The sequence below is a fragment of the Anopheles arabiensis genome, chromosome 2 (assembly GCF_016920715.1).
Source record: "Anopheles arabiensis isolate DONGOLA chromosome 2, AaraD3, whole genome shotgun sequence".
NCBI classification, from domain to species: domain Eukaryota; kingdom Metazoa; phylum Arthropoda; class Insecta; order Diptera; family Culicidae; genus Anopheles; species Anopheles arabiensis.
In genome coordinates, this window is record NC_053517.1 from 108568274 (window position 1) to 108593576 (window position 25303).

The window sequence follows — 25303 nt, forward strand, 5'->3', positions numbered from 1 at the left end:
TTTTTCATTTTTTGTTTTCGTTTGCTTGTTGTCATCATCTGTCAAGCGGATTTTTCATCGCCCAAAAAAATGGCAGACCGCTCGTATCGATTGTGTCGTTTTTCGGTGCAAAATCATGTATAATTCAATTGAAAGTGCCCGAAATCGAGATGAAACAGTTTCGCTAAAGCATTCGGCGATGATATCTCAAAGTGCGTTGTAAAGATCGTGTCCTCCATCAAAAAACACGAAAGCCCTTCGCCCGACACAACAACAACAACAACCGTGTGTGTGTGCCAATTGTGCACAAATTACCGCTGAACACTGAAACGGTACTTGTGTGCTGGCTGGAATATTGGAAACATCCGTTAGCAGCTCCAATTTTGGCCAATCTACAACACACACACACAGCCTGACTTTGTGAAACGGTGCCCAGCTTCCCTTCCCAGTTCCAAATGTCGCAGAGTGCACCGAGACGGCATCCTCCCAGTGGCAATGTCGAGGTCAGCAGCATGTCAGCCAAGTTTGTTGACACCGAGTGGGAGGCGCGGGAGGTAAGTGAACACTTGAACGCACCACACACACTTACCCTTTTCTTTCGTACTTTTCCGGATCGCTAACGGCACGGTGGAAGAGGTCCCACTGCTTGGGACGGTGTTCTGCTTTTGTCCGCTGCACAGTGCAGTTGAAGAATTTTCACCAACCAGTCGAACATTTGTCTGCTTGCGATAAAAGCGACACTGACACTCTCTACTGACCGGGCACGTTGGTCAAAGAAGCTGTTCTTTCAAGAGAAACGATGTGAAACACTCACCAGTGTACGATTTGCGCAAGTTGTTATTATTTCCAACCGGGGGTGTAGTTAAGAATGTATCGCTCAATGTGATGGCTGGTCATTGCCGCATGGTTTTGCAACAACCGATGACGACAGGCTGCAGCAATGCACTTTTACCGAGTAGGACAGGCAAGAACGCGCACTAGAAGCACTCGCGGATGTCAGGCAATGCTTTTCCTCTGCAGTGGTCCACCCACCCGTACCAAGCGTTGAATCCATGGTGGCTGTAAACCATCTTGGCACACTTAATGTCTTCTGAGATATCGTCGGTCAGCAGATCTGCAACAAACATTCAACAAGAGATCATTTTTGCCAGAGATCCGGCCCGCGGATGGTCGGACCACTCGAACTTACTTTGGCACGGTATATTGCACAAATTGGATCCATAGTGCGAGTCACACCAGTATGCGTTATTGATCTGAAAGATGCCATAGTCGGTCGAACCGTCGGTGTTTTTGTGAGTCGCCGTGGTACTGTATGAGCTTTCCCACTGCACGAGACAGGCCCCTTTTGTGGATGGATTAATCACATCATTGTAGGAAAAGGAACAAAATCATCTACGAGACAACATAATCTGTATACTTACAATCCGGCAACAATTTCTTCGAAATACCCCTGTTATACAGCGCTTTGATCAGCTCACACTTGGTAAACGTTTTAGCCTCACCAACGGAACAGCTCACAACGATGGCGATCAAAACTGCGAAAGCAAACTTCATTGTAAAACACTTGCTGAAGAACTGCAACACGAAACTGATTTGCTTTCTGGTGGTAGCTTCAGTTTTTATATCACTTTCCTTACTGCAACTATACTTCTCTCATGTAAACATAATTCATATTCATTACTCACTTTGTAACATAACTAAACTGCAGAGATTTTGCTGAGTTTGTGTATGTATTGATAGCGAACTTCGGTAGGCTTATCATACCCACCCTCACAGCTGCATTATGCTGTAATCAAACATCCATTGGGAATTCCTTTGGAAACTTGTATAGTTGGGAATTCCTGTTTTGTTATGAAAACATTGACTATTTTATGCCAACAAGTGAATGAATTAACCCTCTTCAACGAATGAAATCAATTTCGTTATAGTTTAACTATTACAATTCGCTTATTCTCGCCTTTCATAGACGCCATTATGAATCTTGCCAGTTCACATTTGGTGCAAAGTTTGCAACTATTTGTTCTCAAAACGGCCTGCCAGACTGCCACGAAATTCAGTTCCATGTGGATTTATGTAATTTTGAAACTCTTCTTATACCTTCCTTCAATATGTTTCATCTTATACCCCAAATTCCGTATCACGCAAGATCTGTTTCATTGCCCGCGTTTGCTCACTGATGGTGTCGACCTATAGAAGGTTTGGCAAATATTTTCCGCTTTACGTATTGCCATCTTCCTTACGCTTATTTACACAAGTGTGTAGTACTCCAATCGACCTCCAAACGATCTTCCAATATCGCTCGTCCAAATTTAAATTTATAATAGATATGTAGATAAAAGTGATATGTATTGCACCTCCAAACTGGTACCAAAGTTTGTTACATCTTACACTGCCGGAAATTTATTTTCAAATAATTGCTGCAATCATTTTCCCGCTGCAAAACATTCGTCCACGGAAGGCTTCGGCTTTCCGCGGCATTTGTCCTTCCATGCGTTCCAGGCATTGAACTGGTGGCGCCGGTAGATAAACAGAGCGCACCTCATATCATCCCCGATGTCATCATTACGCAGACCTGTTTGGTATTGGTGGTAGAAAGAACAATTCCATCAATCCATTGTCCTGTTTAAGAGGCTGTATCTGAAGTGACGGCAATCGAACTTACTCGAGCATTGCAGCTTGCACTCGTTGGCCCCAACTTTGCCCTCAGCGCACCAGTAGTAGTTGTTGATCTGAAAAATGCCATAATCCTTGGAACCGTCCCTATTTTTTGTGTTCAATGCACTCGTATCGTATCGGCTCTCGTTCTGGATCAAGCAGATCCCTGTGGAAAGAGGGGCCATTGGTCGTTAGCAGAGACAAAGATAATAATTTTAATATTTTTACTTACAGTCCTGTAGCTGACTTCTAGGGAATCCATTCGCTGCTAACAGGCGGACCAGCTCACATTTGGTGAAAACTTTCCCATAGGTTGTGCCTAGAACGGCCAGCAGGATTGTCACGAAAAACAGTTTCATCTTGATTGATAGCACTGCGCTTGCTGAAATCTTCCTCCAGCATGTCGCATTTTATATCCCAAATTTTACACCAACATCTGCTAAATCGTACGATTGTGTGGATCTGTTTTTACTACCGGGGGCTGTGTTTACCCATTGGCTGTGTTTCCGTACGAATTTAGCAAATATTGTCCATCTTCGAGACGAAATATGGGAAGGGATTCCGAGATTTTTCCGCCTAAGCTTTCGTTGAGGAAGTGTAATCGTCATCGGTTTAGACATGAAATGTTTGGATTGTGTGTTTCATTTTGTTACTTCCTGTGGCTAGAAGTGGGAGACATAGTTTGCACAGTTGTGTACGTACACACTAAACGACCTCTAAAGAATTCCCCAAACCTTTCAAAACGAATCTTGGTTTTCTATTGGTTAGGAGACTATAAAAAAGGTCTGCATTGTGTGCATTCTGTTCATATTGTCACGTTTTTATTCGCAGAACATTGCTTAATGATTATTCTGATCATTTTCCAGTTGCGAAGCATTCGGCTACGCCAGGCAATTGCTTTCCTTGGCAGTTGTTCCTCCATCCTTCCCAGGAATTGAAAAAGCTACGGCGGTAGATACTCCTCGCACACCTCATATCATCCGAAATATCGTCATTAACCAGACCTGCAGGTGAAAAGATCGTTAGTTAGTTAGGAAGATCGACAGTAGTTACAGGTTTCGCGGTGATCATTCATCTTACTTGAGCATTTCAAATGGCACTCATTTCCAGCCATCCATTCGTTGCAATGATACGCACTTTGAAGCTGAAACAGTCCATAATACTTGGAGCGATTCTTTTTGGCCGATCTGACCGCGGTCGTGTTGAATCCACTCTCGTACTCTACAAGACACAGCCCTGGAAGAATACAAGAAGTTACCGATACACAATACTAACTCGTAACCATTGCACTTACAGTCCGGTAGCTGCTCCTTGGGAAACCTATTCGCTGCCATAAGCCTTGCCAGCTCACAGCGGTTGTAAATTTTGCCACTGCACGAGCCCAGAACGGCCAGCAGTAAGGCTGATACGAAAAACAGTTTCATTTTGGCCCCAAAAATACGCCTCACAGCACTGCACTTGTTGAAATCTTTTTCGTAAATGTCTAATTTTATATGCAAGAGCTACTGTCTCCGGCCGAGAGTTTCTGCACAGTTTTTCAAATGTAAAACGGTTACCATATATTGGGTCACACGTGGCAGAACTGTACTGGTCTGATAGACTAAAACAGTCCAATATTCGTTCTTCATTTGCTTGTGCTTGGAAGAAAAAAACACACACAACCGAAATGTAGTTTGCACAAGTGTGAAGATACGCTCTCTGAAGACCTCAATTAAATCTCCGAATCTAGATCTCGCAAAAGGAACACCAATCCGTAGTTAGTTGAGGCGTTTCTTTCTCAAGCATAGGACTAAATTCGAGTTGTTATACATCTTGGTGGTTATCTTATTTACTCGACTAATAATTTTCCTTTATTACTACATTCTAAAATACTGAAACAAAAACGTCCTTAAAAACAGGAGCTAACATTCGGCAGCTTCTTGCCATTGCAGTGGTTCTTCCAGCCGTACCAGGCGTTAAATCCATGACGTTTGTGGATCAGCTTGGCACACTTGATGTCATCCGTAATATCGTCGTTTAGTAAATCTGCAGAAAACATGTGCACAAACACAGTGAGCGTGAGGGTTGCTATGACACCCCTGGTCCCGGCAGGACACACACTTACTTTTGCACGCGATCTTGCAGTCGTTTGAACCGTAGCCCGAATCGCACCAGTACTTGTTGTTGATCTGGAAGATGCCGTAATCGGTCGAACCGTTCTTGTTCTTGTTTGTCGCCGATGTGCTGAACGCACTCTCGTTCTGCACCAGACAGACCCCTGAAGAGTGAAGAAAGAGTCAAGAGTTAACGCGACTACAACCACCAGCACTGGGGCGTCACTTACAATCCGGCAACGATGCTTTCGCGATGCCATTGTTGGCCAGCGCCTTTGCCAGTTCACATTTGCCGAACGTTTTAGCTTCGGCCACGGCACAACACGCGACGATGGCGAGCAAAACTGTGGAAAACACTTTCATCTTCGAAGATTCGCTTTGGTGTACTCTGTACCTCTGAGTGAACAACTAGAACTGGGAATGATTCGTGTGAATGAAACGTTGCTGGGTTTTATACCGATGGCGATGCCACTATGAGCCAGTGTTAGTGGGCATAATTTTAGCCTCAACGTCTTCTACTATCAAATGTTATTCCTTTCTTTTGATAAGAAGGTTACAATGGTGTGGCCGTGTGTGCGTAGGAAGTAGTATCTGTCTCGTACAGTGGGTTTGTTCTTATCTCGGGATGCTATGTTGCATGTCTACAAGCCTTCCAATTACGATCGTTTACATTGCAATTCTTCAGTTTTTTTGTACCACAAAGTATGAAAGTTTGATAAAAGTGTAGTTGAATTTTTAGTAAATTATTACAAAATGATCTTCCGGTTGTATCAGTGTGTCGAAATGCTCTAACCAAACTGTCATCAATTACACGTTAATTATTCATACTATTTTACCCGTGCAACTTGCGCCACACTTGTCTTTACACAGCTTGTCGTTGGTATTCAAAGTTTGTTTGACCAAAGTTTTGCAAAGCTAAAGTCCCAATGTGTGCACACACACATACCGGAAACCCAGAAACAGAAGCAAAGGCGAAGAAGCAACCAAGCCCAGCAGCTCTCCCCCCCCCCCTCCTATCTGTCTGTAGGGGTTGCGCTCGGGGATTTTCTTTACGGTTTCGGTTCGGGGATTTTTACCGGCATGTAGATCTGCTCCCGTTCGTACTCTCGTTCCGGACACGTTTTACTAAACAAAATGACTTATTTTTACGACTGTACGTTGTAATGTCTGTATTTTGTTTTAAATCTATTTTATTTATTGCTGTAACGTATGCATTGCTGCAGCTTGTTGCGCCCTGTTTGTACAGCTGTCTGGCGTCATGAGTGCATTTCTGCTCAATGTTCCCATATTTAGAGATTTATTGACAGAATGTCTAGCATGTAACAAATCCAATATTTTCTAAAAGGAAAAAAAATCGTAATTAGCTCATTGAATAATACAAATAAACCCAATTCATCTTCTTTATTTGCAGTCTCAGCGCCAGCGCGAACTGGAGGAAGCACGCGCACGGGCCGCCCAGATGGAGAAAACGATGAAATGGTGGTCCGACTGTACAGCCAACTGGCGCGAAAAGTGGAGTAAGGTAGGTCCTGTCTGTGGGGTCCCTTTGCGGAACCAAACACAACACAAGTCCATCGCGCACACGACGATTCACGTTGCGGGTGTGTGTCGTTGTTTTGGGCCTGGGAAGCGAATAGGAAAATATTAAATCAATATTGTTACCTCGAATGCCGCGACTTTTGCTCGTTAACGGAATATTCCCTGTCCTTTCTCGTCCCGCACCGCTAATGCTTCCCATGGCTGGCCATGTTTGACCCGAGCAGTCGTCGCTATCGGAATGTAGCATCATGTTGAATGCTACCAACCGTTAGTGCATAACAGTAGGCTATGAGAAGTGGTTCAGTACACCCAACAAAACTCATTTCGGTGCTAGTTAAGCGTTGCAGTAGTTGAGCAAAATGCAGTCCTGTTTTTCAGAAATGCTCGAAGAGCTCGAGAAGGACACTTCCCGTGTTTTGTCGTTGATGGTGGTTTACATGCTCGTCTAATTATTGTTTTGTCATAACTAATTGTCTTTGTCCTTTCTCCACTTTGCAGGTACGAACCGAACGCAATAAGGCCCGCGATGAGGCGAAACAGCTGCGCAGCAATCTGGAGGCGGCCATCAAAGAGTCCAACTCGTACAAGCGGGAAAAGTGCGAGCTGGAAATGCAAATCACACAGCTCAAGAAGGAGATGGAAAAGGTGCACACGCTCATGATGAAGCATGCGGGCCGGTTCAACAAAGCCTCCCTGGACGCAGCGGACGAACCGGACCGTGATGGGCGCGGTGACAACAACTGTTCGCCAGACATCTCGTCCGACGGGCTGAAGAACGTCAACAGCGAGGATGGTTTGGTGACGAAGCTGCCGAACCTACCGGACGACGGTGCCGGTGTGCCGGTGGCCGCCAGCGCGAACGCCGATCTCGACATCGAGGAGTACATCCTACAGGGTGGCGCCATGCCGAAACATTCCGTAGAGTTTAAGGACAAGAGCGAACAGATGGCGGAAGAGCGTCGGCTCATCCAGCAGCTCTCGAAGGACGACTACGACGAGGACTATCTGCTGCAGAAGATCACCATGCTGCAGCTCCGGCTGGACGATGCGCAGAAAACGATTCAGATCGAGCGGGAGGAGAAAAACGCCGTGCATCGCAACCTGGAAAAGACACGCCAGGACATGCAGGAGCTGCGCGACAAGTGTGAGGAGCTGCGGGCAGCGAAACAGGATGCCGTGCGCGAGCTGCTGACGCTCCAGGAGCAGCACCGGGTGGAGATGCGCATCACGCATAACTCGCTGCAGGAAGAGAGTATCGCACGGGAAACGCTGGAAAGACGGCTGTGCGAGCTGCGAACCGAGCTGGAGCGACTGCAGGCGGAAAATGCGGCCGAGTGGGGCAAACGGGAGCGGCTCGAGACGGAAAAGCTCAACATGGAGCGGGAAACGAAGAAGCTGCGGGCGGAGTGCCAAGATTTGCAGGAACGGTTGGAGCGCAAGGGACGTCCGCTGGTGAACAGTGACGTGGAGCTTCGCTCCCTGCAGCAGGAACTGCTCGAAAAAAATAAGGTAAAGTGGAGGACTCCTTTCGAGAAAGAGCGACGCGTTTAACAAAATCTTTTCTTGCTTTTCAGGAGCTTAGTGACATTCGTCATTCACACAGCAAAATGAAAAAGATGCTGTCGGAGGCAAACACCGAGCTCGGTCATGCGGTACGTCGAGCGGAGCAGTACGAAACGGAGGTCAAACGGTTGCGATCGCGTGTGGAAGAGCTAAAACACGAGCTGGCCTCCGCGGAGGACGAGCTCGATGCCGCCTGCAATCACGTGCGTCGGCTGCAGCGCACCAACGAGGAACTGAGCGGTCAGACTGAAGGCTTGCAGGTGCAGATACAGCATCTTCAGACGAGGTAAGACACGCGGCGCACACACTTTGCCGCACAGCATTGCTTGAAGAGTGGCCCGTAACTTTTTCCGACTCCTTCTCTGCACTGCATTAGTGAGCTGGCACAGCGCTTAGACAGTTAGACAAACAGCTAGACACTCCACTCCTCAATAACACACTGTGGCAGAATTGCGGTTTGTACATGGGTTTTTGATTAATTTCTTCCTATTTTGTGGCCCTGAAACACGAAGCAAGCGATACTAACAATGCTTATCTGTCTCCCCAATTGAGTCCCCTTCCATTGACAGTGCGAAATTTCATTTCATTCCACCTATTTTCTGTACAATTGTGTTCTTGTTTTTCTTTTCCCTTCTGTTTTCTACCCGATTGGTCCTGGTGCCTGGTGTACTATTAACAACCTCTGATTCCACTGGTACTACTCAACATCTGCTTTAAACCTTTAAACCGTACTAACAACGATGCGCTCATCGCTGCCTTACTAACCCCACTACTTTTGGCGGCTACTAACACCATCGCAAAACGCGCAGTGGCAGTCCCAAGCAGCACGAGGCGGGCAACTATAAGGCCACCAACCGTTCAAACTACACCGCCAACGTGAGCTACAAACCAAACATTAACGATCTGAAGCAACTGTTTGACAATTCAGCGTCACGACAGTTTGGCGATCGTGACCGCGCTGGAGCCGTCGGCGGTGGTGGTGGTCCATCGAAATCGTCCGGCCTACCCGTACGCGAGCAACCAGCGTCCCTTTCGTCCAGCGTTAACCCACAGCAACCCCCATCGTACATCCCACTCTCATCCGGCTCCTATTACGATGCCAAACCGAGCTACATCGATCACGATGTTCCATCGCCCCCGTCGCTCAACAACAACAAGTACGAGTTCGAACGTGCCAAGCAAAAGTTCGACAATATAACGCGTGCGGCGGCAGCCGCCAGCAATCCCGGCGGCCACAAGACGCGCGCCTCCTCGGGTGGTAATGGGCAGCCATCCTCCAAGCAGCACAACGCTGCCGGTGGATCGGCCATACCGAAACGAAACACTTCCTCCAGTGGACCGGTTTCGTCGTACTACGAGCCGAATGTATTCCCCAGCGGTGGTGCCAATGGCCGGGCAGCTCAGCATGCAGCCGATGATATGCCACCGACGAAGATTCAGAGCCACATCAACGAAACGATACAGCTGTTCGACGTTAGCCCGGGTGCGTACGATCAGTCGCCGAGTGCAAACTGTCCTCCACCGAGGGGAAGTATGGGACAGCAACAGCCCCACAAACCGATCAACATTGGCAAGATGAACGATGTCAATCTGGATGGGTTAAAGGTATCGGAAGACGATGAAGTGAGTACCGCCCGTCGTCCGCTTGCCCGTTAGCAAGAACGCCCTCCGGCACGCCCGGGGCTTCCGTTGGTTTTTATAATGTGTGTGTGTGCGGTTTGCGGTTGTGAAGCTGCCGTTTTGTAGTGTTGTGCATGCTTAGGCGTTGGGATACTTCTGCATGCCGGTTTTGTTCCATAATATGTAGTTGTTGTTTGTTTATCCTCGAAGCGACCGACGTGTCGGAACTAGCTGGCATACTAATAAGCGCGTTACCGTTGTCTCACCCTCCCAACAGACTCCGTAGCTCGCACGGCTCGACCAGTCTCCTTTCGGCCAACGAAGATAATAGCGATAATGAATGATTTGTTAAGCGACTTGACTGGACGACTGGAGGACCGATGGGAATACAACGACACACATACTCTCAGGCAAGAACGACACAATGGTACAGGATATAATCGTCCCAACATTGCCACTTGGGCCACAGTATTACCCAAGAAGTCTTACATACATCATCCACTACTGGTATGCTCTCTAAATGAAACCCCAATTAAGCAGATGCAAACGACACTTAGGTTCAGTCGTAAACTCGTAATACTCTCGTAGATACTGTAGCAGAGACCTCAGTACTTATGCGGTAGCGATAACGAAACAAGTATTAATCACGCAAACGATGATTCCTCATCAAAATTTACTTCGGTTTTCTATTTCCTTACTACCCAGCAATATGGTGTAAACTCTCCAACAAAACATATAGTACAACAGCTCGTCCCCAGTTTTAGAGAGTTACAGATCATAGGTTATTTATATCCCTTGGAACAGAAAAGTATTGCCAATACGCAGTTAGCTCACAGATCATTCTCGTTTTCGTGTTTGGAAAGGTTTTTTTTTTAATTATTTTGGTACCAAAAATATTCAAATTTAACAAGTAATATGTTCTCGTCTTTGTCTTGAATTATTAATTTTGATTCAAAATTTCGATAGTAAAATAAGATAAGAGCGATAGTGCTGAACAGAGATTATTACAAATAGCATATCTTCTTGGCGTATTGTTTTAGAGCGGTAGAGTGTTGGCGTGTTTAGTAGCTATAGTTTATCGTACTCTTACAAATACAAAACTCCTTATACATGCAACTGCAGAGTCAGCCACGACAAGTTAACATCCGAACGGTGGCAGTAGACACACACAAACACACGACGCATAGTGTCAAATAATCCTATTTATTTACTCCATTCGTGAGTGTCGCTTAAACAAAACAGTTACAATTAATTGGTGCTGGGCAATCAGAGGTTGCATTATCTCCGAAAAGGGTGTATATATTTGATTGTTTGTAAGTAATTGTGAGGCTTGAAAGTAGCCCATTCCGGTGCGAACCCCTTGTGCGGGGCCGGTTACATTAAGAAATAACTCTCCCTGCCCCCGCTGTGCCATTGTGTTAGCAACGGAGCGGGAGTTTCACTGGCAGTGTCGCATTTAGACCCAAACATCAAACCCCCTTCCCTCTCTCCCTCAGCATTTGCCATTGGCTGGTGGTTTGGGTCGACAGATTTTACTTCGCCCGTTCTCACCGTACACGATGTTGCAGGAGAAGGTGAAGTACCCGCAGGTGGACGATTTGGTGTAGTACGTCGACTCGTAGTTCTTGCCCGGTATGGCCGGCACCTTGCTCTTCTCGTCGATGCCCGTCACCTGCTTCGTTACCGAAATGTAGCTGTCCGGATGGCCGGTCTTTTGCGCCGATCCGGCTTCCGGTTCCGGGCCTTCCTCCATCTCGTCGGCAGTCGTCGTCGTCGTCGTGGCAGTTGTTGGGCTGTCCTTCTTCGTGGGCAGGTAGCGCGTAGTGTACTTGGGCGTGGTGCTGGAGGCTGCGTTCACTACGGTTTGCTGCGTTCGCTCGGTCGTTACGGCGTGTACGGTCGAGCGTCCGTTCTGTGTTTGCACTAGCCGGAAGTTGTCGCCGTGCGGTACGAACGCGGTCTGCTTTTGCGTCGGTCCACCCTGGGTGAACACGCGCCCATTTCCGCTCGTGCGCACCGTTACGGTTGGCGGTTCGGTGACCACGTACGCTACGGGAGTCGTTTTGATGGAGGAGTTTGCGTCGGTCGTAGACTTGTCGCCACTGCGCGTGATCTTCGAGGGCGTTTCGTACTCATCCTCGTACTCTTCCTCCTCGTCGTCAACATCTTCGTACTCTTCCTCTTCGCCCAGCGGCGGCAGTGTAGTGCTGATGAAGTTCACTGCGAAAGGAGTGAGTCGTTAATGGAATGGTCAAGTCTTAGATAAACAGTTGAAAAGCTTACCTAAGCTTTGCTGGGATGTTCGTGTCCTCATGCCGTTGGTGTCAACCGATTCCTTACGAACCGTGGTACTAGAAGAAGTTTAAGAATTGGAGAAACAGAAAGACGAGTATTATAAAGAGTTCCTTTAACATGCGTCTCATGTAGACGATCAGCAAAAGTATCGACCATTACCCCGTAGACTTTCCAAACAGTCCAATCGATTGGAATAGAGGTTTGCTCTTTGCCCGATAAGTATCCACCTGTTCCTTAGTTCCTGACGCCGCCTGTGCTGCACCGTGATACGCAATGCCGAACCTGTTTCATGGGTCAAGCAAAATAGATAATATAAATACTTGGATTTTTCCATAAGCTTGTCTACAAATACTCACTTGAAATTGCCACTAATTTGCGACTGACTCTGGCCAGTGTGAGCACCCGACTGGGCAGACGCTTGTCCTCCGCCGTTGAAGATATTTTGCTGATCAACCGTACCTTCGCCTTGCGGACGGAAACCAATCTGCGCCTGCGACGAAGTTTGCCCCGGCCCACTCGATTGTGCATCGGCCAAACCGCCCTTCTCATTAGCCACCACCTCGGATTGACTTTCGTGACCTAAGCCACCGCTCTGGGACGTAGCGGAGGTGCCTCCCGTCTTCGAATCAACCTGCACCAACGATTGCGATTTGCCAACACCGCCCGTACCTTGAGCAGAGCTTAAGGCGCCTTCCTTTCCACCGGACACTTGCGCCTGTGCCGCACGATCCTTGTCGCTTGTTTGAGCGCTGGCACTGAACGATCCCGTGCCCGTGTAGGTACCGGAGACCTGCGTTTGTGCAGTGCCTCCATTCTTACGGCCTTGGGCAGAAGCCATCACTTCGCCGTTCTTTACCGACGATTCGGCTTGTGAGAATGAATCGTCTTCCTCTTCCGGTAGTTGAATGGGCTGTGGAGGTAAACTGCCTCCTCCGACTCCCTGATCTACAGCTGTTGGATATTGATCAATTGATGATCCTCCACCGGGGTATTGCTGTGCAGTTCCCGTTCCTGATGGATAGTAACCAACGCCACCAGGTCCCGTGCCTGTACCAACACCAGCACCTGCTGGATACTGTCCAGATCCACCAGTTGGATAAGTACCACTTCCTACTCCTCCTGGGTATTGTCCAGTGCCCGTTCCAGTAGCTCCTGGGTATTGTCCAGTTCCACCAGGGTATTGTCCAGCACCTGCACCAGTACCTCCAGGATATAAACCAGTTCCTACTCCGGTACCTCCAGGATACTGTGCAGTTCCTGCACCAGTACCTCCAGGATATTGTCCAGTTCCTACTCCGGTCCCTCCTGGATACTGTCCAGTTCCTGCACCAGTACCTCCAGGATATTGTCCAGTTCCTACTCCGGTCCCTCCTGGATATTGTCCAGTTCCTGTACCCCCAGGGTATAATCCAGTTCCTGAACCAGTACCACCAGGATATTGTCCAGTTCCTACACCCGTTCCTCCTGGGTATTGGCCAACACCGGGTCCTCCTGGGTATTGTCCAGTTCCTGTGCCAGTGCCTGCAGGATATTGTCCAGTTCCTGTGCCAGTGCCTCCAGGATATTGTCCAGCTCCTGTGCCAGTGCCTCCAGGATATTGTCCAGCTCCTGTTCCAGCACCTCCAGGATATTGTCCAACTCCTGTGCCAGCTCCTCCAGGATATTGTCCAGTTCCAGTGCCAGTACCTCCAGGGTATTGTCCAACACCCGTTCCAGTGCCTCCAGGATACTGTCCAGTTCCTGTGCCAGTTCCAGCGCTTCCAGGATATTGCCCAACTCCTGTGCCAGCTCCTCCAGGATATTGTCCAGTTCCTGTACCAGGCCCTCCAGGGTATTGTCCAGCTCCTGTTCCAGTGTCTCCAGGATATTGTCCAGCTCCTGTGCCAGTGCCTCCAGGATATTGTCCAACACCTGTTCCAGTGCCTCCAGGGTATTGGCCAGCACCTGTCCCAGTGCCTACAGGGTATTGTCCAGCTCCTGTGCCGGCGCCTCCAGGATACTGTCCAGATCCAGTGCCAGTGCCAGGCCCTCCAGGATATTGTCCAACTCCAGTGCCTCCAGGGTATTGTCCAGCACCTGTTCCAGTGCCTACAGGGTATTGTCCAGCTCCTGTGCCGGCGCCTCCAGGATACTGTCCAGTTCCAGTGCCAGTGCCAGCGCCTCCAGGATATTGTCCAACTCCAGTGCCAGCTCCTCCAGGATACTGTCCAGCTCCTGTTCCAGTGCCTCCAGGGTATTGACCAGCACCTGTTCCAGTGCCTACAGGGTATTGTCCAGCTCCTGTTCCGGCGCCTCCAGGATACTGTCCAGTTCCAGAGCCAGTGCCAGGCCCTCCAGGGTATTGTCCAACACCTGTTCCTGTGCCTCCAGGGTATTGACCAGCACCTGTTCCAGTGCCTCCAGGGTATTGTCCAGCTCCTGTGCCAGCGCCTCCAGGATACTGTCCAGTTCCTGAACCAACACCACCAGGATATTGTCCAGTTCCAACACCCGTTCCACCTGGATATTGGCCTACACCGGTTCCTCCAGGGTATTGTCCAGCTCCTGTACTAGTGCCTCCAGGATATTGTCCAGAACCTGTGCCAGCGCCTCCTGGGTATTGGCCAGTTCCAGTGCCTCCTGGATACTGTCCTGTACCTATGCCTGTTCCTGGATATTGACCACTTCCTGTACCTCCAACCGCTCCAGGATGTCGGCCTCCCGTGGGTCCTGTTGAAGGAAATCGATTCGTTTATTTAATATGTTGATTACATTACTTAGACTTTTGTCCCTTACGTGATACACTCACCTCCAGGGTATTGTACTCCACTTCCTGCTCCTGTAGTTGTTCCCATACCTGGTCCACCGGCTGGGCCTGTTGGATATTGACCACCAGCAGTGCCTGGATATTGTCCAGTACCACCAGGATACTGGCCAGCAACAGGGCCAACGCCACTTCCTGGATATACGCCAGTGCCTACCGATCCAGGATGAATCACCGTCTGTGGTCCTACTCCAGAATGTCCACCATGAACGGGAAGATGATGAACGGTTTGTTGCGCACCACCCGTTCCTACCAGCACAGTTAATCCTCCTGGATGAGCGTACACCGTTTGCTTCGGAGGTCCGTGGCTGTCCGGTGGTCCAGGTATAATTTTCACCGGTCCGTGTCCATCTAGTCTGCTATCAGAACCAATCACAGTTTGTTTTGAGTGACCCGTACCAACTAAAACCGTTAAGCCACCTGTTGGATTGACCACGGTGTGATCCTGACCGGGCAATGTAACAGTATGCGGAGCGTTGTGATAGACACCATGTGCGCCTCCTCCTGGAAGTGGCGGTCCTACTAAATGAGGATGAGGACCATGGCTACCGACTGGTCTTCCAGATGCATCAGGTCCTGTCCCTGGGGTGCCACTGCCAAGTGGTCTTCCTTGTGCATCATAACCACCGATAGGCCTTCCTTGAGCATCATAACCACCGATAGGCCTTCCTTGAGCATCAGTTGCCGGTCCTCCGATAGGCCTTCCATAAGCGTCAACACCTCCAGTAGGTCTTCCGAGACTGTCATGTGCACCTCCTAATCCAGTTCCAGGTCCCCCAGGCCGACCTTGAGTATCATAACCTCCAGAAGGTCTTCCGTGACCGTCTACAGGTGCACCTCCAGTTCCAGGACCTCCAGGCCTACCTTGAGTATCGAAACCTCCAGATGGTCTTCCTTGACCATTTGTTCCTGCTCCTGAACCATCCACTGGTCTCCCTTGGCCCTCAGTACCTGCTCCTCCTGTTCCAGGACCTCCGATGGGTCTTCCGTGAGCATCAACAGCTTGCCCTCCAGTTCCAGGTCCTCCAATCGGTCGCCCATGAGTATCGACTCCAGGTCTTCCAGTTCCAGGCCCCCCAATCGGTCTTCCATGGGCATCGACAGTTTGTCCTCCAGTTCCAAGTCCTCCAATTGGTCTTCCATGAGCATCAACACCGGGCCTTCCCGTACCAGGTCCTCCAATCGGTCTTCCATGGGAATCAACTCCAGATCCAGCTGTTCCAGGTCCTCCAATCGGTCTTCCATGGGAATCAACTCCAGATCCTCCTGTTCCAGGTCCTCCAATCGGTCTTCCATGGGAATCAACTCCAGATCCAGCTGTACCAGGTCCTCCAATCGGTCTTCCATGGGCATCAACTCCAGATGCACCTGTTCCAGGTCCGCCAATCGGTCTACCATGAGCATCAACAGCTTGCCCTCCAGTTCCAGATCCTCCAATCGGTCGTCCATGAGCATCGACACCTGCTCCACCTGTTCCTGGACCACCAACAGGTCTTCCATGACCATCAACACCTAGTCCTCCCGTACCAGGACCTCCCATAGGTCTTCCGTGAGCATCAAAACCTGGTCCTCCGGTACCAGATCCTCCAATAGGCCTTCCATGAGCATCCACGCCTGATCCACTGGTGCCAGGACCCCCGATAGGTCTGCCATGAGCATCAACACCAGATCCATCTGTTCCAGGGCCTCCTGATGGCCTACCATATCCTCCTACATCAGATCCCATAGGCCTTCCTTGAGCGTCAAATCCTGATCCACCATGCCCTGGCCGTCCATGACTTCCCGCACCATTACCTCCCATACCCGAACCGCCAATAGGTCTTCCGTGTGCGTCAAAGCTGCCCACTGGTCGTCCGTACGCATCCAATACAGCTCCACCAGTGCCAGGACTGCCGCCAGGTCTACCATCGTAACTTCCTGCACCTCCTGGACGTCCATAACCATCCAGTCCACCACTACCTCCTGGTCTCATCGAATGTCCGTTGGTGCCTGGTTCGTATGCATCTGGCAGACGCAACTTATCCACCGGTACTTTTAGCGGATCGGGTCTACTATCTAAGAGAAAAACGCAACATCTTCAGTAAGGTTCAATAGGCTTTTGTCAGCGTCGCCATTCATACCATAGATGTAGCTGCCTCCACCATCAACCGATCCATAGCAGGAGCTGCAATCACCGCCAAGCGATTGGCTCTGCGCTTGTCCCATACCATTGGAACCGACTACATAATAACAAACAAATCAGTTTCACTCGTTCAACATTTGTTTTATGGAATCAAAGGAACACTCTTACCAACTACCGCTCTGGAGCTATGTTGTGTTGCCTCGGCTTCAGCTTTACCATCTTGACTATTGCCAAAATGAAGATACTGTGATTGTGTTTGGCCTCTGAAACTAGTTTTACGATTGTGTTTTTGTTATTAGTTAGATATTAGACCTTTACTAGCTTCCCAATGATACGTACTTTCCGCGAATATTTCCATTCCTCTTCACTCTAGAAAGGGGACTGTTGTCTATATCGATTGATTTGGAGAGTTCTTCGGGCGGGTTCTGGAGGGTTGGGAAAGAATGAACTATTAGCGCAGGTGTTGATAAGAGATTACTATACACAGATATGCTTCTGAATGCACCATTAACTCGTTATAGAACTAATGACCATCAATTTGTTTTCCAAGCCTAGACTCTCTTGCAACTACAATCGACGACCAATTTCATTGCGGACCAGTCTGGTATTATGGAGTGTGTTCTGCAACATGTCCACAATGTAGAGCATCAGTCAGTCTATGTGTTATCAGTTCAGGAACTCACTTTTTTTTATTCTACCCGAACACATTCGTCTAATACACGCTACTTCGTTTTTTCGCAACTGTACAACGCACAGTTCGAACAAAACGCAAGACAAGGCCTCGAAGATTAATTTAGAGCTATAAAACAGCCGAAAGTAGGACAAGTACGTAAAAAGATCACATTGCTAAGAAAATGTTTCCATTTAGGAAGGAACCAGCCAGCCAAACGCGATTACTAAAACACAATTATCACGAGCAAGTGTGGCGGCCACAAAAAAGTTTCTCTGTTTCCGCCCGGGATCGAACCGGGGGCCTTCCGCGTGTTAGGCGGATGTGATAACCACTACACCACGGAAACAGCTGTGTGTGAGGGTGATCCAACTACCTATATAAACCAGCCAACCTCAACCAAAATGTTGCGGTGGTCTTCAGAAATGTTCAATATATAAAATTTTATGCTTCAATTACACTTACAGAAGTTAAAACTGCCGAGTGTGCCGCTGTTGCGCAAAGCGCAAACAATACTAGCGCCCAGCGCGTAGGGCGCTCCATTTGATGTCGTCACCACAGTGAGTATTAGCTTAATTTCTATTGCTTCCGTCACGTTCCAGGATGTGTTGTTTTAATGTAAATTTACATTAGATTTGCACTTAATTTTTGTTAAAACATCACTCTTTTGTCACACTTGTTATGAACACTTCTTCTCGGTTGCGTAACACAGCGGTGTAGGAGAACGGATCTGTAGAAAAGGAAACTAATTTAACTAACAAGTCGTTCATTCACTTCAGCACCTTCAACAATATAAACTCCAACTGAAAACAGCACGCACTGGCACCGAAAAGAAATTTTCAAACACCACTTCAATCAATTCACCTCTCGAGCGAGAAAGAACGTCTTGAACACTTCACGAAATAGAATACGGATCACGAATAGAATACGTGTGGGTAACTTTAGATGCGTTCACACACGGCGGGCCCTTTACTTCTCTCACTTTACACGTTTCAGACTAAAGTCATCAGACGGTTTTTTTTCCACACAGCGACAGCGGCCGATCAAAGGCTGATTGATTCCATCTGCCACCGGAAGCGCGGGCTGTATGACACTACCATCCAAGAAGAAGGTCCCAACACAATCCGACAGGCCCAAGATGCGACCGTTCCGGGGAACAGTCCGACGGCAAGTGATTGGCACATGGGATGCGATTTCAAACCTGGAGGCTGAAGAGAACTCCAGAAGCCACCCCCAGTCGAAAGATTGCTCTCATGTCTCTCGGAGCTGTTCGATCGTGCAAGGGCCCAGCATACCAAGAACTCTATGGTACTGAGCTATGCTGCATTAGCCATCGCTTCTTCTCTCCCAAGTGATGAAGACTCAGCAATTAATACTCGCGCTTGTTTTCCCCTCCGACTCCGAGAACCTCGATGAACAGGAACCTCTCGTGGTAGCGAATGCTGGGAATCAAAATGTGACACACGATCGAATGCGATCGTTACTGTTACATTACAAATTCAGATGCGTTTCGTATTGGGACTCTGGCCATATTTCAATTAAATCCAATAAGGACAATCATAAGTCCACACACAACTTAAGACAAACGGTATGAGAGATGGCAAATACCAGAGAAACTGTTTAATGGGGATATTGAACCCTTTATAATAGTAGTCATCCTAGAAAGTGTTCTCTTTCAGTGACGTAGATCTATTCTTCATGTTCTCGTCCAACTCTTCACGCTGTTCAGAAACACATGTGAATCGCAAGCCTTTTTAAAACCAATCTTTCCGTACGCTACCCGATTAACATTAACCCGGTGGTCTAAATACGCGTGTACATGTCTCTAAAGTCGCTGATAAGAGGTAACAACACCGTACAATATATGCAAGGAAACAAACACACAGAGACCCCGTCTAACAGCGTTCGAACGCGTGCGTTATCATTTTGCGCGCGCATTATTAGCTCATCGGTTAACTACTCTACTTGAACGGAATGGCGGAACCGTTGGAAGAAGAATTCCTCCAGCCAAACACGACGACGACGACGACACACAAATCAAATCTCGCCCAAAGAACAACAATCTCAATGGAAAGATGATGTGGTGGAATACACACATATTCGAACAATCTTTTTCCAAAATCGTACGTAGTCATTTATAAATAATGATCTAACGTGTAGCTGACATGTCCTGATCTATCTTCATCCTCATCCGTTTATTAGGGACCTATTTTAACGTCAACCTTTAGGGGGAAATACGTTCCCGCCTATCCCCCAGAATGTGACATTGACCCCTGGGGTGGGTTTTGCTTCCGAAACAGATTTAATCGTGTGACGACCGCGCGTCCATCCCATATCAGTCGGATTGTTTCTTTGCCGCCAGATTTTGGACAAGAGTGTACTTGCCTCTGGCATCCTGGGAGGATGTTGATTTGCGCAAGTCGCGTCTCTATGTGTTGCTGATAATTCGGTGAAAAGGTACGCGTGAAAGAGGCACGAGCGAAACTGAACGGTTGTAAGTGTCGGGAGAGCATGAGCGGTTCCATAGTGTAGCGGTTATCACGTCTGCTTTACACGCAGAAGGTCTCCAGTTCGATCCTGGATGGAACCAGAGTTTCTTTTTGTCAAGTGACGATTCCTTTTATGTAATTTCAGCGATGTTTTGTTTGTATCTTGTGATGTGTTTATTTTTTTATACGTAACGAATCAATACGCCAGACTTTTGGTCTTTCAAAGAAAATGTAACATTCAGCTTGATGTACCCTTTGCTTACCACAAATAACATTTCTCATGTTCTGGTACGTTACGATAGCCCTTCCTCAACACTTGATGCGTCTTGATTGAATCGCGCAATTAGTGTCAAATTTTGAAATACACCATGCCCTTTTACGGCTCTATGCGGTGTCAACGCACGCGTCCCCATCTCTTGTGGTGTGGCATATGCTTCCAAAGGGCTACCCGTCCCTAAGCGCAATAAATGATCAGAACTAATTAAAACCGTTCACACTGAAAAGAGTGGCAAAGAGTCATCACTTAATTCAAAAATCGTTCCCGTTTGCTGCCGTTGCTGCTGGCCCAAACAACAACGTCTGGTTTATGATATCTCGTTCGCCCGGTCGTGTAGGGTGTGTTGTTCTAAAACGCGATTGAATGGCTCAGTTTTCATCACCATATTTAGAGCGCATTCTGTTTGAGTGGCACAGCATTTCTTTTTGCCTACTTCCATCCCCCTCTCCTCTTTTCCCGTGCGCAACCTTTTACCCCAGCATCGCCTACCAGAGATCGCTGCTTCTTTTCTCACTGCTCAAACCCCTTTTACGAGGAGCAACGTGCGCGGGGTGTTGAAACGTTGATACGATCGAATTAAACGCTTGCATTAAAACAAATCGAATCGCGCACAACAAACACACGTTCGAGGAAAGGGAAAGTGTAACACCACCATTCATTCTTAGCCCACTGGCTCTCAGCCCTTTGCAAAGGGAAGAAAAAAAGCCTAAAACACTTGCAGCAGGAGCCTCTCCACTACTGCTGCTGCTGAAGATCGTGATGAACTAATTGAATTAAGGGCGCGCGCGATTATGATGCGATTAATCGCGGCCCGATATTAAGTGACAGCACGCTGCACTTCCCCAGCAAGTAGCGCGATCGTGGTGAGTGTGATGTCACAATTCTTGACGCCCTTAAAAAATGGCTCAACTCACCCGACTCTGGGACGTTTAATTACATTTCTAACTCAATCGATCGATTGTGTTGCGATGCTGCTACTGCTGCAGAGCGTTTCGAGCTATAGCGATCGTGCTCTGTTTTACGAAGGGTAGTAGCTTAATCGTTTAATCGGCAAAAGTAATTGGAACGAACGATATTAGACCCATCATCCGGCAACGAGCTGTGTGACCCCGGAAATGGGAGCAAATGAAGCATGAAGCAACCGATTAATTTTCATTTTTTCCGTTTAACAATGTAGCGCTGAGACGCTTGATTTTGTAAATATTGGATATGGGCTTTCATTTCCTGTAAATTTTTGGTTGTGTAAGGAAATTTAGCGAAAATAGCACATCTTGTGCAACTTTTCCTTGACATCGTCGGTCTTCTAACATTTGTTACAAACATCAAAAGACCTTCTGCTGTGTATCAACACAGTCTCGACCTCGCACGTTTACGATAGCAAAAGTTAAGACTAAACAAGCGGAAGATCAACAAAAAACATCTGACAACTGAGACAGGGGAGATGCGGTGCAAGATGAAAGCAAAAAACTGCAAACAATTAGACAAACACAATACACGGCAAACATCAATCATAAATGTCTGTTTTAGTGGTAAGACATGACGACGGAGTATATAGCAAAAGATCTGATACAACAATCACACAACAATTTGCCTCAGCTTCTGATCTCTTTTCTCGCAAGTAAGAAGAATGCAGCACACACTGTTGTTTTTCTTGCATTTCCTGTATCCCCCAGTTTTAGAATGCAATCCGCTTTTTGTGCTACCCAAGCGCTTGCTGGTTACAGGTTGATTAGCATAGAATTGTACGAAAGACGGCACACACGAGACACGCGAAGGTGAAATGTTTCACGCCAATCTCCGACAGATCGGTGCAAAACGTTTGCCTTGCTGACAAATTGTTTTTCTATCTATGCGGGGTGCGTAACACATTTGTCATCGAGTGTGTCAAGTGTGGAGTAACCTTAAAAAAGTAATTTGCATAAGAAAAACGATAAAATCTCACCATACTAAGAAGAGAAGTGTCAACAATACGTAGGGAAAATGGAAACCGTGCGGAGTGTGCAAAAAAGTTTTCTTGGTTCCATCCAGGATCGAACTGGAGACCTTCTGCGTGTAAAGCAGACGTGATAACCGCTACACTATGGAACCGCTGATGGTGAAGGGGTGCTCAAAGCCCTATAAAAACGTAGACGCTCGGTCATGCGCAGTGATGTATTGCTAGTGAATGATGAAGGTGATGGTACACGAAACACATTTGCTGTGGTTATGATGTTCAACGCTGTTTTCAAGTTAGTACCTTTACATTTCACGCATGAATTTTATTTGTTAATGTTTTGACTAATTTTTAGTTTTATAACTTAGAAAGCTATCAAAATTAACATTATAAATTATAAGATTCATTATGAGCATAAATTTGTTTACTTCTCTGGTACAGCATAGTTTAACTAATTAAATATTATTTCTTCTCTCCCCTTCACCACGTACCGTTGCAAAATTAAATCAACACCAACGAAACAAATCAACTGTCTGGCCGAATCGTGACACGATTTAATCATAGCCAATGAGTTTCGGAACGCCTCAAACTTACACAAACTCGATTATCACCCTCGCGCCGAAAACTGATTGGAAAAGTGCATTCTATCTACGATCGTCTGACCTTCGGGCGGATCAAACCTAACGACATAAGGGCTACCACCAGACAATGGAGGGCACCCCGCAAGACGATTGCCATATCCGAGACGAAAATGTCTGTTGGTTTGAGGAGTGATTTTTTTCACCCCGTGGTTGATATTTTTGGCTGCCGCTTATTCAAGCGTAGTTTCGGTTTTTCGAAATGACCGGTTGGAAAATGTGTGCTTTTCGCTAGTTCATAAATTAAACCTCGCTCCCCTCTACCTCCCCTCGGAAATAGCCGACGGCGGTGTTGGTGATGGCACAAGTCGAGTTTTTTTATTTAAACCGATTGTTGTCATCACTGCTGCGTGTTAGAAGAGGCAGAGTCTCGTTTCGTTAAGTTACGTATGATTGATATCGCGAACGGCGATGATACGGCGATGGAATATGTCAGTTTTGCGGTAGGCTATGGTTCGGGCGTTACGTTTCGAAGGTCAGAGTCGCTCGGCTACGGATGGTGAAATGCTGCACCTGCCCCAGCATCATCGGACCGTCCAAACGGCTTGTCAGCGAGGTACGGAATTTCATCAACAAACTGTTGTAGTCAAGGTCAGTTACAGAGGCGTAACGCAACAAAGAGGGGGTTTGGCCGACGGGACGTGTCCACGCTTCGGACGCTAATTCTAGTGTCTAGTAGGTCTAGCCATTAGGAGAATGCGCGCGGATTGCATTTCTTCACCGGCACCGCCTGTCGATGCATATCGATGATCGGTCGTGAGACTTTGAGCACGGTAATTACACCCAACCACACGATTACAGGTTGAATGATTGCAGGCATTTTGTTGCCTACGAATAGGTCCCCTTTCACTATCGGAATGCAATTAATCGTTTATTGTCTGTTATCGATGCTAATTGAAGAAAGTGTTTACAATCACCATGCGGAAAGCAACGCTTACAATCTAACAAGCCCTAGCGCTAAGGTGCATCAACATTTGTAGTGTGAACGTTCATTTCTTATTGTCTAAAAATTGTTACAATTGCCACTTCCTTGTGAACAGAACAACAAAAATACAACGCTAGAATGCAACTTATCAACATATACGGCACGCAACGGCACGCAAACACACCTTCACACTACTGTGATCAGGTATATCGATCGCAATTATCTAAGATGTAAACTCTGACCGACCCAAGCGCGCGCTCACGTTATGACACCAGCCCGGTTCTAAGGGTCGTGGTGGTGCTGCTGTTGCTGCTAATTGACTTACTCTTTGGTAGTAGATTCTTCACCGTACCGTGCACCAATGACGACCATCTGGTTCTCCGGAATGCTACGTAACCGGATTGGAAGACCGAACACCCGAGTACCCTCCGGCGGTGGTCGAGCTCAATCGACGGTCAACTTCCGGAAGCTTCCAACCATCGACTCCTCGCCGGGGAACTCGTTGCGATGGGCGGTGCGTGCTGATGAGCCCGAACTACCTGGCGCCGGTATGGAAAGATCCATCAGGAACTGTTCCTCGAGCTTGAACCATTTCGTTTGCTTCTCGAACATGTCGCGAAAGTTGTCCGTAGCTTGCTTCAAGCTTTGCTGCCCACCGCACGTCGTCGGGAGGAGCGTTTGATCGATCGCACTGTGTAGTTCTTGTTCGGTGCGATGAAACTGCGAAGAGTAGAAGAAGAAGAAGAATAGTTAGAAACAGGTGGGTTATGGAGTTCACAAGTTCACATGGAAACGACATGGTGTACCTTGAATCGGTCCCTTATTTTCGGACTCAACAAGGGCAGCAGCAAGTCCAGCAGCATCCAGGTGATCCTCGGCACCTTCACCATGTGCACCTCCTTCACGAACATCGTCACGACCTCGTTGATGGAGTCGGCCATCATCTTCACCTCGCTCAGGCCCCACATCCCCACGTGTGCCATCGTCATGCCGGAACAGTCCACCACCCATACCGTCCCGTGCACCTGTGTCCGCTCGTACTCCAGGCACGTGTTAATGACGAGCGCACCGAGCCTCATCTGCAGCAGTGCGGTCGTTTCCTTCGGATCCATTGCACCCACGCGCACCAGTATGACCGTACGTCGCTGTCGGTCCTGCCCAAGCGGTACGATCGCATCCAGCTCCACCATACGCTGCACATTGGGATGGAAGCTGCTCACCTCCGCCCCGTATAGTGTTCGCATGCGCATCAAAAACGCCAACCCGCCTTCCAGCGTTGCGCAAGCATCGTTGACGTTAAACTTCCTGTACCGCAAAAACCGCAACAGAAACACCGGATCCGTCCGGCAGCGTACGATTTGCGGATGTTTTGCGATAAACTCACGCATCAGCGCAAGGGATGATTCGCGCGTGTCCTCGTTTTCGTGCAGCTCTTCCGCGGCCCGCACCAAGTCACGCTCGTCCAATGTCGTCCGATACGGTGCGTACGCTCGAGGACGTTTGTCCATCACGTCTTCGTAGTGCATGATGTGATTTCGGGAGGAAGTAACACCTTTCGAGGTACAATTTGAGCGCGCTGCGTACACTGTCACAGATGGCTGTGAGAGTTCCTTCTAATCGCTGGTGTTGCTAGAACCGTGGCTCGAGCCAAACTGTGGCAGCGTCCTGCCTCCGGAGAGCAGGTTAGTGCGATCTTTCCAGC

At 48.0% G+C, this 25303-nt stretch overlaps 7 protein-coding genes, 1 long non-coding RNA gene and 3 other non-coding genes across 21 annotated transcripts; 3 read left to right on the forward strand and 8 right to left on the reverse strand.

Moving 5' to 3' along the window:
• Positions 1 to 57: 57 nt before the first annotated feature.
• On the forward strand, positions 58 to 17894 carry LOC120898547 (coiled-coil domain-containing protein 102A). Of its 4 annotated transcripts, none has more exons than XR_005738673.1 (6): positions 58 to 533; positions 6139 to 6249; positions 6765 to 7775; positions 7841 to 8115; positions 8206 to 8284; positions 9727 to 10565. XR_005738673.1 is itself a non-coding variant. In XM_040304547.1 (6 exons), exons 1-6 carry the CDS (start codon positions 435 to 437, stop codon positions 9733 to 9735), a joined length of 2319 nt encoding a protein of 772 aa, XP_040160481.1. In that variant the 5' UTR covers positions 58 to 434; the 3' UTR covers positions 9736 to 10565. The 4 variants fall into 4 exon arrangements, 3 of the variants coding, with proteins under 3 accessions (XP_040160481.1, XP_040160483.1, XP_040160482.1); XM_040304547.1 differs by lacking the exon at positions 8206 to 8284 and adding an exon at positions 8639 to 9452; XM_040304549.1 differs by lacking the exons at positions 8206 to 8284; positions 9727 to 10565 and adding an exon at positions 17807 to 17894.
• On the reverse strand, positions 799 to 1580 carry LOC120898554 (lysozyme c-1-like). The gene is made up of 3 exons (XM_040304556.1): positions 1401 to 1580; positions 1169 to 1321; positions 799 to 1093 (listed from the first exon to the last, which is right to left on the reverse strand). Exons 1-3 carry the CDS (start codon positions 1531 to 1533, stop codon positions 957 to 959), a joined length of 423 nt encoding a protein of 140 aa, XP_040160490.1. The 5' UTR covers positions 1534 to 1580; the 3' UTR covers positions 799 to 956.
• LOC120898551 (lysozyme c-1-like) lies at positions 2357 to 3028 on the reverse strand. The gene is made up of 3 exons (XM_040304552.1): positions 2867 to 3028; positions 2642 to 2800; positions 2357 to 2551 (listed from the first exon to the last, which is right to left on the reverse strand). The coding sequence occupies exons 1-3, from the start codon at positions 2991 to 2993 to the stop codon at positions 2403 to 2405; spliced, it is 435 nt and encodes a 144-aa protein (XP_040160486.1). The 5' UTR covers positions 2994 to 3028; the 3' UTR covers positions 2357 to 2402.
• Positions 3434 to 4346, reverse strand: LOC120898552 (lysozyme c-1-like). Its single transcript, XM_040304553.1, has 3 exons — positions 3929 to 4346; positions 3715 to 3870; positions 3434 to 3638 (listed from the first exon to the last, which is right to left on the reverse strand). The coding sequence occupies exons 1-3, from the start codon at positions 4056 to 4058 to the stop codon at positions 3490 to 3492; spliced, it is 435 nt and encodes a 144-aa protein (XP_040160487.1). The 5' UTR covers positions 4059 to 4346; the 3' UTR covers positions 3434 to 3489.
• LOC120898553 (lysozyme c-1) lies at positions 4447 to 5166 on the reverse strand. Its single transcript, XM_040304554.1, has 3 exons — positions 4958 to 5166; positions 4739 to 4891; positions 4447 to 4659 (listed from the first exon to the last, which is right to left on the reverse strand). The coding sequence occupies exons 1-3, from the start codon at positions 5088 to 5090 to the stop codon at positions 4523 to 4525; spliced, it is 423 nt and encodes a 140-aa protein (XP_040160488.1). The 5' UTR covers positions 5091 to 5166; the 3' UTR covers positions 4447 to 4522.
• Positions 10634 to 18690, reverse strand: LOC120898546 (fibroin heavy chain). 8 transcript variants are annotated; one of them, XM_040304545.1, is made up of 10 exons: positions 18437 to 18690; positions 17805 to 18069; positions 17009 to 17094; positions 16838 to 16938; positions 16668 to 16766; positions 14533 to 16602; positions 12101 to 14453; positions 11904 to 12026; positions 11733 to 11800; positions 10634 to 11669 (listed from the first exon to the last, which is right to left on the reverse strand). In XM_040304545.1, exons 2-10 carry the CDS (start codon positions 17880 to 17882, stop codon positions 10942 to 10944), a joined length of 5706 nt encoding a protein of 1901 aa, XP_040160479.1. In that variant the 5' UTR covers positions 17883 to 18069; positions 18437 to 18690; the 3' UTR covers positions 10634 to 10941. The 8 variants fall into 8 exon arrangements, with proteins under 8 accessions (XP_040160479.1, XP_040160477.1, XP_040160475.1 ...); XM_040304543.1 differs by lacking the exon at positions 18437 to 18690 and adding an exon at positions 18322 to 18434; XM_040304541.1 differs by lacking the exon at positions 18437 to 18690 and adding an exon at positions 18313 to 18425.
• On the reverse strand, positions 17616 to 17688 carry Trnav-aac. Its single transcript has one exon. It is a non-coding gene; the product is annotated as a tRNA-Val (tRNA).
• Positions 18156 to 19222, forward strand: LOC120898555. Its single transcript, XR_005738674.1, has 2 exons — positions 18156 to 18270; positions 18370 to 19222. It is a non-coding gene; the product is annotated as an uncharacterized LOC120898555 (long non-coding RNA).
• A 634-nt stretch (positions 19223 to 19856) lies between these two features.
• On the forward strand, positions 19857 to 19929 carry Trnav-uac. The gene has a single exon. It is a non-coding gene; the product is annotated as a tRNA-Val (tRNA).
• A 2191-nt stretch (positions 19930 to 22120) lies between these two features.
• Positions 22121 to 22193, reverse strand: Trnav-uac. The gene has a single exon. It is a non-coding gene; the product is annotated as a tRNA-Val (tRNA).
• Positions 22194 to 23534: 1341 nt separating this feature from the next.
• On the reverse strand, positions 23535 to 25294 carry LOC120898548 (retinaldehyde-binding protein 1-like). The gene is made up of 2 exons (XM_040304550.1): positions 24408 to 25294; positions 23535 to 24321 (listed from the first exon to the last, which is right to left on the reverse strand). Exons 1-2 carry the CDS (start codon positions 25125 to 25127, stop codon positions 24046 to 24048), a joined length of 996 nt encoding a protein of 331 aa, XP_040160484.1. The 5' UTR covers positions 25128 to 25294; the 3' UTR covers positions 23535 to 24045.
• Positions 25295 to 25303: the final 9 nt, after the last annotated feature.

What these genes read in the sequence shown, in the direction of transcription:
- LOC120898546 (XM_040304545.1), bottom strand. Translation starts at nt 17,882, where the DNA reads ATGGAGCGCCCTACGCGCTGGGCGCTAGTATTGTTTGCGCTTTGCGCA. An exon ending in AATGGAAATATTCGCGGAAA is followed by an intron (nt 16,939 to 17,008) that starts GTACGTATCATT and finishes TCGTAAAACTAG; the next exon opens with TTTCAGAGGCCAAACACAAT. An exon ending in TAGCTCCAGAGCGGTAGTTG is followed by an intron (nt 16,767 to 16,837) that starts GTAAGAGTGTTC and finishes GTTATTATGTAG; the next exon opens with TCGGTTCCAATGGTATGGGA.
- LOC120898552 (XM_040304553.1), bottom strand. Translation starts at nt 4,058, where the DNA reads ATGAAACTGTTTTTCGTATCAGCCTTACTGCTGGCCGTTCTGGGCTCG. An exon ending in CAAGGAGCAGCTACCGGACT is followed by an intron (nt 3,871 to 3,928) that starts GTAAGTGCAATG and finishes GTATTCTTCCAG; the next exon opens with GGCTGTGTCTTGTAGAGTAC. An exon ending in GTGCCATTTGAAATGCTCAA is followed by an intron (nt 3,639 to 3,714) that starts GTAAGATGAATG and finishes TTTCACCTGCAG; the next exon opens with GTCTGGTTAATGACGATATT.
- LOC120898551 (XM_040304552.1), bottom strand. Translation starts at nt 2,993, where the DNA reads ATGAAACTGTTTTTCGTGACAATCCTGCTGGCCGTTCTAGGCACAACC. An exon ending in TAGAAGTCAGCTACAGGACT is followed by an intron (nt 2,801 to 2,866) that starts GTAAGTAAAAAT and finishes CTCTTTCCACAG; the next exon opens with GGATCTGCTTGATCCAGAAC. An exon ending in GTGCAAGCTGCAATGCTCGA is followed by an intron (nt 2,552 to 2,641) that starts GTAAGTTCGATT and finishes AATACCAAACAG; the next exon opens with GTCTGCGTAATGATGACATC.
- LOC120898554 (XM_040304556.1), bottom strand. Translation starts at nt 1,533, where the DNA reads ATGAAGTTTGCTTTCGCAGTTTTGATCGCCATCGTTGTGAGCTGTTCC. An exon ending in GAAGAAATTGTTGCCGGATT is followed by an intron (nt 1,322 to 1,400) that starts GTAAGTATACAG and finishes CATCCACAAAAG; the next exon opens with GGGCCTGTCTCGTGCAGTGG. An exon ending in GTGCAATATACCGTGCCAAA is followed by an intron (nt 1,094 to 1,168) that starts GTAAGTTCGAGT and finishes TGTTTGTTGCAG; the next exon opens with ATCTGCTGACCGACGATATC.
- LOC120898548 (XM_040304550.1), bottom strand. Translation starts at nt 25,127, where the DNA reads ATGCACTACGAAGACGTGATGGACAAACGTCCTCGAGCGTACGCACCG. An exon ending in AAATAAGGGACCGATTCAAG is followed by an intron (nt 24,322 to 24,407) that starts GTACACCATGTC and finishes TACTCTTCGCAG; the next exon opens with TTTCATCGCACCGAACAAGA.
- LOC120898547 (XM_040304547.1), top strand. Translation starts at nt 435, where the DNA reads ATGTCGCAGAGTGCACCGAGACGGCATCCTCCCAGTGGCAATGTCGAG. An exon ending in AACTGCTCGAAAAAAATAAG is followed by an intron (nt 7,776 to 7,840) that starts GTAAAGTGGAGG and finishes CTTGCTTTTCAG; the next exon opens with GAGCTTAGTGACATTCGTCA. An exon ending in ATACAGCATCTTCAGACGAG is followed by an intron (nt 8,116 to 8,638) that starts GTAAGACACGCG and finishes CAAAACGCGCAG; the next exon opens with TGGCAGTCCCAAGCAGCACG.
- LOC120898553 (XM_040304554.1), bottom strand. Translation starts at nt 5,090, where the DNA reads ATGAAAGTGTTTTCCACAGTTTTGCTCGCCATCGTCGCGTGTTGTGCC. An exon ending in GAAAGCATCGTTGCCGGATT is followed by an intron (nt 4,892 to 4,957) that starts GTAAGTGACGCC and finishes TTCACTCTTCAG; the next exon opens with GGGTCTGTCTGGTGCAGAAC. An exon ending in CTGCAAGATCGCGTGCAAAA is followed by an intron (nt 4,660 to 4,738) that starts GTAAGTGTGTGT and finishes TGTTTTCTGCAG; the next exon opens with ATTTACTAAACGACGATATT.